At 36.1% G+C, this 10,048-nt stretch overlaps 1 protein-coding gene across 1 annotated transcript in view; it reads right to left on the bottom strand.

The window, feature by feature from the left end:
* Positions 1-1,467: 1,467 nt before the first annotated feature.
* The window catches only part of RAB10 (RAB10, member RAS oncogene family), an 87,236-nt gene continuing 78,655 nt past the window's right edge, over positions 1,468-10,048 (bottom strand). Inside the window, exons 4-6 of the mRNA XM_025867874.2 lie at positions 9,086-9,175; positions 8,471-8,572; positions 1,468-3,990 (exon numbers count right to left, since the gene is read on the bottom strand). Coding sequence (XP_025723659.1) covers positions 3,907-3,990; positions 8,471-8,572; positions 9,086-9,175 — 276 coding nt within the window. The 3' untranslated portion in view covers positions 1,468-3,906. The remainder of the gene's footprint in view (positions 3,991-8,470; positions 8,573-9,085; positions 9,176-10,048) is intronic.

Genomic DNA, 10,048 nt, shown 5'->3' with positions numbered 1-10,048 from the left:
AGAACACAGAACAGTGCCACAAGTAACTAGGAGGATCCCTAGGAGGCAAAAAATATTCTTTCCCTTTCACACATCTGAACTTAAAACCCTGGGTTGCCCTCTGCCATCATTTTAGCCTGGTCCTATTCAAATTTCAATTAACCTACTAACTTCCTATGTGATCAATCTCCAGAACCTTCCAGCTTCTTCCTCTTCCAACACATCTAGACTTGTTTTCCTCACACACGCACTGCGCTCACCACTCTTGAGGACTCACCAGGATTCCCCGTTGCCTATCGTTGTCCAGCTGCTGGACTTCTGGTTTCTCACACAGGCAAAGCCTGTTTAGAATTTACCTGTGGTCCCCCTTCTTACCCTCCCCCTCAGCGTTAGCCAATCAGTCTACTTACCTAAGAACCAATTCATGTCCCTATTCCCTCAAAAAGCCAACTATTCCCATCAACGGAACTTGCTCTTAACTATTAATACAGTACTTAAAATCTGAATCACATCTAGTTGGATCTCTTTAAGAGTAAGCTCTACGCCCAATGCAGGGCTTAAACTAATCATGACCCTGAGATCAAGAGTTGCATGTTCTATTGACTGAGCCAGCCAGGCACCCCTTGTTGGCTCTTATAAACACTTAGCTAATGATTGCTTTTGCTTTCTAAACTAGATCCCAAATTTAAGGGCAGAGACCATGTTCTCTTTTCCTGTATCAGTCTCAAAAGGAAAATCATGGGCCTCACCCTAGACACACAAAACAGAAAAAGTTGGAGAGTGAATGGGGAAGCCCCTCTGTCAAATAAATCAATCTTTAAAACTAAAAACACTCCAGGTGATTCCTATCAACACTGCAGGATGAGAAAACTTCTACACATTATCCTTCCCGCAGAGATAATCTTGTCAACAAATATTTCTCTCTGTTGACTAATAATGCCCTACTATGGGATTATTAACCTTTTCTTTATATAAAACAAAGCTGTCAGGGCGCCTGGGTGGCTCAGTCGGTTAATTATCTGCCTTCAGCTCAGGTCATGATCCCGGGGTCCTGGGATGGAGCCCCACATCACATAAGCTGCCACTTATGGTTCACAAAAAAAGTAGGAAATACTTTTTTCAGATAAGAGGAGAGTCACTGCTAAAACAAGCATTCGCCCTCCAGGCTGAAAGCCTACCTTGGCGCCCCTGGGTAATCAGCTGTGCTCAGCTGCAGTTGGCCTTTGGCACATTCTAGTGTTGTTGGCTGGGAAGTGACCAACTGTGATGTCTCTTTTGACACTAGGGTGATTTTGCAGAGATTTCCATTTTTTTATGTAGTTTCTTACCAAAGATAGTTCTTGAAATTGCTTTCTGGTTTCCCTAGGCTGAGAAAGTTATTTTCCTCCTATTTCTGCTCCTCTAATATTCAGTTTGCTATTTTGCATTGTCTTCAGAAGTAATCCTCCATCTTCAACTCCATAAATAAATGAAAACCAAGTCACACAGTTGCAAATCAAGTTTTGTTTTTATATGAACAGAAGTAGACCATCTAGAAATATTTCAGTTTATTTAAATTGTTAAGTAGAATATGAAACCGAATTTGTAGCTAGTACCAGAGAATGGACTTTACTGTTTGGTGTTTAATGAGAACAGCTTCTACAGAGGATCCCAAGAGACTTACAGAAAAAGGGGCAAAGCCCTAATATTAAGCAAATAAAACTCATGTTTCAAACAGGTTATACAAAAATTGATTTATACTCCATTTCCCTTTTTTTTGATATTTAGAAAGTGCAGATTTAACAAAAGGTAGCCATATCCTTTCTATGTACAATGCCGATTATAATTATGCAAACAAAACTGTCAGTCTTTTACCCAAAAATCCCAGTGTTCAGCTCTCAAACCTTAAGTCACTGAATTGAATAAGGATTAAAGAGGGTTAAAAATAAAAAAGCTATTGCCACATTCCAGATGAAGGAAAGCAACACATACATTAAAATTAATCTAACAATAGTAAGTTTAACCTATAACTTTTTGAGAAGCTTAACATCATTTCATTATTATTTTTAGTGGAAAATTAGGGATTATTTGGCAATGCTGCTTTTACTAGTAAACAATGATAAAGTCAAGTGAAGGAAAAACCTAAGAACAACAACCAGTGAGGCATATAAAACTGTCTGAAAAATTCATGGATGTTTACAGCAGATACGTCCCTATGCTGTTGACGTGAGCCAAGAGGGCATTAAAATGCTATCCACGACACAAGAGAGACTTTTCAATGGAAGCTGCTGTCCTCAACTCAGCCTCTGCTAGAAATGAATCATGCTATTCACAATTATTTCAGCAAAGGTATCATCTGAGGATGCTAGCAGCATAGCAAACTGAACTTACCCTATCCTGGTGATAAGCAATGAAGCCAAACTAGAAAAATGAAGTGAAAACAGGACAGGGTTAGAGATAGCTGGAGATCTTATCTGTACATGAAAAGCCTTTTGTTGTTCTTTTCCCAAATCCATGGTAATACACATTTTCCAAAGGGATGTGAAGACAGGACTTAAAATTAATAATATTCTCAAGTATTTCTAATCTTAAGGTAAAGACAACTTAACACTGAAAAAGTGTTCTTCAAAGGCCAAATCTCAGTATATTTGGCAAACATGTTAATAAATTTCACTCCTCCTTCCCACCACTTAAAACGAAACCAAAACCAAAACCAACCAAACCTTTACTGGGCTACCAAACTGCGAGAGGAGTTGCCAGAACGGAGACTCAAACTTCGGTTACAAGATTTATTCTAGGAAAGTGAATAGGCTATACACCTAATTAGAAAGACAAACCACAACACCCTCCAAACACTAGTGCATGCAATTAACTCTTCCGGTCGTAAACTCGGTGGATAGAGAGGGAACAAAGGGGGAAGGAGAAGAGGAGCATGAAGTAAGAGAGCGAATGGAGGGATCTGGGGCAGAAGTTCTAGGAGGGAGAGAAAATGAGGGGAAGACATTTGATAGTAGTAGGCAGTTAGAATTTATCTTTCAGTTTACTTAGCAAGGTAAATCAGTACTTTATGTTAAACTTGAAAAACCTACTAGTTTGCCCCTTTCATTTTTAAATAACTCATACCATTGGGTGGTGGGGGAAGGAGAAGCAAATAAAGCAGCATGCAGGAAGACAGACACAAGGAAAAAGTGGCCAAAGAGAAGAACTGGTGGCAGGAATAGTTTTAAATATCAAGGCCACTTAAAATAAGACTCAGCAAACCAAAGCTATCATTTCTGCATTACCCTTTGTCCTCAATTAACTACTTTGAAAATTACAGCCAAGCAAACCACAAACATTTTAATGGTTTATGTTTGGATGATATGTATGTCTCCTGCACATGCTTCCACCAAAACAAACAAACAAAAGGAAAAACCAAAGAGGTTCCTTTCCACATAAGGCACAGGACAAAATTAATCCCATTTACATATTCAAGGCGAAATGAGTGTTTTCCTGGCTTTTGTTTCTTTTGCTATCACATGTCTATAGATTATAGGGACTCAAGCACATTATCCATGACAGAAAATTCCACTGTTGTACAAAATAAAATTGTTAATTCTAACTTTTATTCTCATACAATTTGCAGAATAGAGTTGAAATGATTGCTATAGGTTTTAATGTTGATAAGAAGAACTGGGCTATAATACAACTGAAATGCAGTGGTGAGCTGAGCAAGTACATTTAAAAATGAAGTCACACACATGATTTTTCTATACATTTTCTTGTTTGAAGAAAATTATAAAGTCAGCAAGCAGTCACGGATGAAAGAACAAATAAAACAGGTGGGTTGGATAGTTAAGATGAGGAACAAAAATATCTGTTTAGAGTTAAAAATGGACAGAGTGGTTTATTTTGCAGCAAGAGGAGAGAACAGGGGGGCGGATGGCAACTGACGGAACATGAGGACGCTCAGCAGCATTTGCTCTTCCAGCCCGTCACGCCGCCTCCACTGCTGATATCTACATTTTCACTGTTGGGCTCTTTTACAGGGGTCTGGAACAAACACACAAGGGAAGTAACCCATGAAAAACAGTGCTATGGAGAAATCACGATTCCACAGAAATATTCTCATAAAGGTAACAAAATGTAACTCACATCACACGAGCTAAGGTTTTCTCTCCCATGCACAGTAAAGACTGGCAGCTTTGTTTTCGACCTACATTTTGCCTGCTTACTCCAAGCTGTGAAATGTCTAGAGGCCTCTAGGCATCTCTTTAATAAAGCTTCAAATTATCTTTTCCGCTCTCATTTGCACAGAGGTTTGCTAATAACTCTTAGCCCTGACCTCTGAGTCTCTAGTATTTAAGAAGCATTATCGAGCATCTGTATAAAACCAATGTTGGGTCAAGTCTAACCTCAGAGAAGTGAAACAGCCCTTTCTGTCTAGTTACTTGCCTTTTGAGACTGAAGTTTGTAATGCTCTACCACAGATTTAAAAAGGCAAGCTCAACAATGATATGCTAACATTAAGTGGAAGAAAAAGGGTAGGGCAGAATGCCAAGTTGTGTAATTCATGTTAAAAATGGACATAGAAAAAAATCAAAAGGAGAGACACCAAATGTTAACAGTAGAAAACCCTTAGGTGGTGGGTTTATGAGTGATTTTATTTTCTTCTATGAATAATCCTGTATTTCCCCAATAACCTAAATATTACTTTTAAATCAAAAGAATATATTTTCAATGGATAGCCTATATGGTATGTATGAAAGGAACATTTTTTTTGAAACTGCTTACATACAGTATACAAATCTTAATTGTGCTTGACAGATTTTTAGTATATAAAGTAAAGCTATCAGATCAAAACAGACTATAATACCCCCAGAAAGCTCCCGTGTCCCTTTCCAGCCGGCACTGTCCTCCTAAAGGTAACCAGTACTCTCATTTCTGTCACCAGAAATTAATTTTTTTTCTGCTCTTGACCTTCAAATACCTGGAACCACGTTTTATGTATTCTTTTCTGTATGATACCCTTTACTTAGTATCAGTCTGTGAAATTTATCCAGGCTGTTGTGTTAATAGTAGGTCATCCTGAATGAAATTTTAAAAGCTAGGATGTAACTGGGAACATATTCTTGCATGGAAACAAGAAAAAGTCATGTAGCCCAAGAGAAGCCCTACTTAACTCATATGGAGGTGAAATTTCGACTTGCACTTTGAGCTCACCTACCTACTCTCCACTGCCTTATGGGTATGTTAAAGCTACAAGTTTTGCATTAAAAAAATCTCTGCGTTTTCCTGAACAACCAACTTTATTCCTATTGCAGATCTTGAGAAAAATGACAGAAGAGAAAGCCCCTCAGCACCTATCTCACAGCAAAAGAATATGGTTACACAGGAAATATTCTTTCTCTGGTAACTTCCAGGTGTGGGTCAGTTAAAAGTACATGGATGTTTAAAAAAAAAAAAAACCAGGGAGGTCACTATATTCATTCACTTAACACCTCACTACTCCCAGTCTATCCTTTTACAATTTAACTTAGATCCTTGAAAGAGACTCTCTGAAAAAAGGAAATATCCCATGCAGAGTAAAACATTTTAAAGCCAAAAGTATTAATCAAGTTTATTAAATACAACTTTAAGCTATTCCTAGCCAAGAATAAGAAAAGGGCCAATAACTAAAAAAGTGAGCAAAGGAGTAAAACAAGTTTACAGAAAAGGGAATATAAAAGTGATTCTTAAAACTATCTTTAAAAATGCTCACCATACTCGTAAGAGAGCTGCAAATTAATTTTTTTTTTTTTTAACCTGTCAGGTTGGGAAAGATCTGAATGTCTTAGAATCCATTATGTGGGCCAGAGTGTGAGGAAACAGACATTCTCATCCATTGCTAGTAGGAGAGGGGACAACCCTCATGCGCCAGCACGTGGCAACATGTACCAGAATTATAAAAATGTACATATATGCTCTTTGGCCACTTCTAGGAATCTGTCCTTCATATACTTGCACATAATCATATGCTTGCAAAATGATTTAAATATAAGATTATTCACTGCAATACAATTTATGAGATCATAAGGCTGAAAATCACCTGCATGTCCCTCAATGAGAAAACTTGTTTAATTATGACATATCCACTCAAAGGAGTAGCATTCAATTATTTAAAGAGTGGAATTATTTTACTTATTTTAAGTGCCAAACAGAATACAGCATGTTGCCTTATCTGTGTAAAAAAATAGGGGGTGGGAATAAGAATATATATTCATATTTACTCATATATTAATAATTAAGAGGTTAATTACACTGGTTACCTATGGGGGAGGAATGAGGAGGTGGGAGAATGCGGTGGGAAACTTCTCTACGCTTGCACTCTATTTTAAATGTTTGAACCATGAGAATGAATTACCTATTCAAATAATTAAGTTAAAAATGTTTCAAATTGCTTTCATTCTAAAGTTAATTTTCCTTTTACTAACTCTGGAGAGAAATCATGGCACAGAAAGCTGCTAGTCAGGAAGCACTCCTGTATTTCACATACTCCAATGTAAAGCAAGTTTATGTTTGATGTTTTAACTCCTAACTTTACCACATCAAAAAGCATATGTTATGTGTATGAGAAAAAAAATGGGACCTCACATTGGGCTGTGCCTACATAGGGAAGACTCCAGACTGAGATCTTTATTGGCATACCCATACTTTGTAACCTTTCATATAACAAGGAAGATCTATCATACTGGGACACAGGTTGTAAGACTACATAAGCATTATTAAAAAAAAAAAAAATGCCAAGATTATAGTGAGAAAATCAAGGGACACAGTATGGACAGAAAAAAATCGAAAACAATGGAGAAAACCAAAAAATCCAGAAAGAGAAAGAACACAAGAGACAAGAGTATTTCAACAAGTGTTATGGTAAATTCTGTGGGTACCGAATAATTTTTCACTGTGACCTACGAAACTCTGAAATGCAAAGTAGTCCACTAATTAAAAGAGGATTTTTCTATTCCTGTTATTTAATTAAAAATATGAAATTTTTCCTTGTCCATCTAGTACTTTATTTTTCTATTCTTCTATTTTTATTTCTCACAGGAATATTTTCAAATATAAAAATTCCTGAAGGAATTCACAGGGTTTTACCTTTACATACTGTGAAAGAATATTTTAAAATTTTTAAGTTGTTTTTATAACTTTAAAAAGATACACTAAATCTTCTAAACAAAACTATAAATGTAAGAGTCATTGCATAATTCTGTTCTATGTCTCCTTCCCCTTACCACTGTCACCCACTTGGAATACTATTTAAGTCTGGTATAGATCCTTCCAGATCTTTATTTGCTAAACATAACCAAACATATGTGTGCACATGCATATGGCATGTGTGTTTGGCATCATACATAATTTTTTAAAAAATAAGATCATACTACATGTATTATATCCTAACTTGCTTTTGATTACTTGATACATTATAGATACCAGGCAGAGGTGGAAGGACACAACTTTTACAGTCACTGTGAATAGCAATATAACTGATGACTTTTTGCTGGTTTGAACACACAATTATAGTTAATGGACAACTACATTTCACTATAAAAAATTAAGTTGTTTGATTTCTCTCAAATTTCACCCGATTTATATTTGAGACGCCATCTCTATTACAGCTTATGTTTTATAGATACATGTACCTTTTAATTTGGGGATTGGTTTTTGAAAAAATACTGTTATTTCAATTATAAAAATACAAAGATTACCAGAAGCAATTAAATTTTCTCCTATACAATGCCTGCTTCTCCTTTAGGAGTTGTATCAGATTTTTCCTGTTTTTATGTGCATTTAAATGTATCATATACACTGAACACACAACTGAGGATTCAGAACCAAATCTGCATACTATAGTCATTTGAGGAAACCTATGAGAATCAGATTTCCCAATTTTGCTACAAGTTACTCATTGGTAAGTATGGGGATTCACAAATTAAACCCAGAAAACTAACCCTGAAGTAAAATGAATTCCCTGGGATATTTCAGCAATTTTTAAAATATCACAGATTGAAATGATTGGCTAAATGAAATATAGGGATGGATTTATTCACTATATAACATATACATGCTCTTTACGGGCACATCTGAGAAATGACTATATAGATAGAAGAAAGTGATTCTGTAGCAGTAACTATTATCTTAAATTTTAAAACATTATCTATGGAAATGCAAAGAATGTGTAAGAGAAGTGAGTCCAAAAGTAAACAGAAGAGCCACAAGACCACAGACCAGACAAAAAGCTGAAAAAAGGAGCATGACACTGGGGACTTGAGAGTCAGTGTGGGAGCTCAGAAGAGTGTTACCGTGACCAGATGCTACAGATCTCTAATGGCTCACTGCTCCCCCCAGTTCCTACTTCACTTTAGAGGGTTAGATACTGGTGATAGGTAAACATTTAGGAACAATACCACCAAAATCTAATTTCTGTATGTTAATCCAGTACTTCAAAAAAGAACTGTGACACTGGGCACCTTGGGAAGTAAAAATAGGATCTTACCTTTCGAAGGATATCTTCAGCTAATGTGAGGAAAGCCTTTTCGATGTTTATATTTGCTTTTGCACTAGTCTCAAAAAATCTAATACCATGCTCCCTTGCAATCTAAAATAGAAGCAAAATGTCATCACAAAATTATCAAGCATAGAGTGCCAACTGTTGACTTTAGCACCCTGTAAGAAATAATATTATTCTAAAGGAAGCAGTCCCTACTAGGTTATATAAAGCGAAGTACTCCAATGGGTCACGATTCAAATGGTTAAGTTCTTTCAAAAATAAGTAAACAAAAATAATAAAAATCCTCTCCTCACTTCATGAGTTTACTTCAAATACTCTAAAAGTGAGGTACTTAAAGTCTTAAGTTAAAAAACTGAGGAACACTGATCTGTATTTTTCCCTCTTTGTAGTTTAAATACAGTTGAAAATACTACTACCAAAGGTTTGATTCTCCCACACCTGTTAGCTATACACTGAAAACATTCACTCAAATGATAAACTGTTTCCCACAGCATTTATAAAACAATGTGAATAGTTCAGCACAGTCCATTACCACTACCAAATGCAATACCATCTTCACAAAGAAAGGGCAGCATATTAGTTTCATTCATAGCTTTTTACCTGTTCTCCTTTTCCTTTAGGTACAACTCTTTTATCGTCCATATCACATTTGTTTCCTAGTAACATTCTTTCCACATCTTCATTGGCATGCTACAATGGAATGAAGATTTAATTTACATACTACCATGACTTATAGCTTAATATTCTCTAAAGATGACTTTATTTTTCTCAATTTTCAGTGTCATTTTAATAATCTGGAAGTTTTAAAGCAATCACCCTGAAATCACCCCATGCTAAAAGCCCATACAAATTCGTAAATTACTAAGAAAAGGAAACATAATTCCTAAGACATGACGCTGTCAAACATTATTTTACCCCAACAGGAGGCTGTCTAGTTTCTAGATATATTCTCACCAAAACTGACGATACAGGCAAAAGAACTGAAATGAAATCTCTTATGCATAATCTAAATCCAAGCTGGATCATGATTTTAGATAATGAGTATTACCCTGTAGAAGCCTGAATTAAAAATTCTACAGAGCTCTTAAAATCTCCAAAAGCTACACTGCTAGGGCACAAGAAGAAATCATGCAGAAAAATAAGTTAAAAACAAATGTTTGCTCCACTGAAATCCTAACAATATCATTTGCACAAATAGAAAAATCCATCCCTGAAATTCATATGTAACCTTGAGGGACTCTGAACAGCCAAAATAATCTTGAAAAAGAAGTGCAAAGCTGGAAGATTCATACTTACTCCCTGATTTCAAAACTTACTACAAAGCTACAATAATCAAGAGTGTGCTACTGGCATAAAGATATGTACATGAATAAACAGGATACAGAGCCAAGAGAACTAATTCCTTGCATGCATGATCAAATGATTTTCAACAAGAGTGCCAAGCCCATTCAATGGAATAGTCTTTTCAAAAAATGGTCTTGGGCATACCAGATCTCAAAATGCGAAAGAATGAAGCTGGACCCCTAACTTACACCATAAACAAAAATGAACTCAAAGTGGATC

The sequence above is a fragment of the Callorhinus ursinus genome, unplaced genomic scaffold, assembly GCF_003265705.2.
Source record: "Callorhinus ursinus isolate GAN/ISIS: 27379988/994484 unplaced genomic scaffold, GSC_fseal_2.0 scaffold10, whole genome shotgun sequence".
NCBI lineage: Eukaryota > Metazoa > Chordata > Mammalia > Carnivora > Otariidae > Callorhinus > Callorhinus ursinus.
The sequence above is the reverse complement of the archived record's forward strand: the minus strand, read 5'-3'. Positions and strand labels throughout refer to the sequence as shown.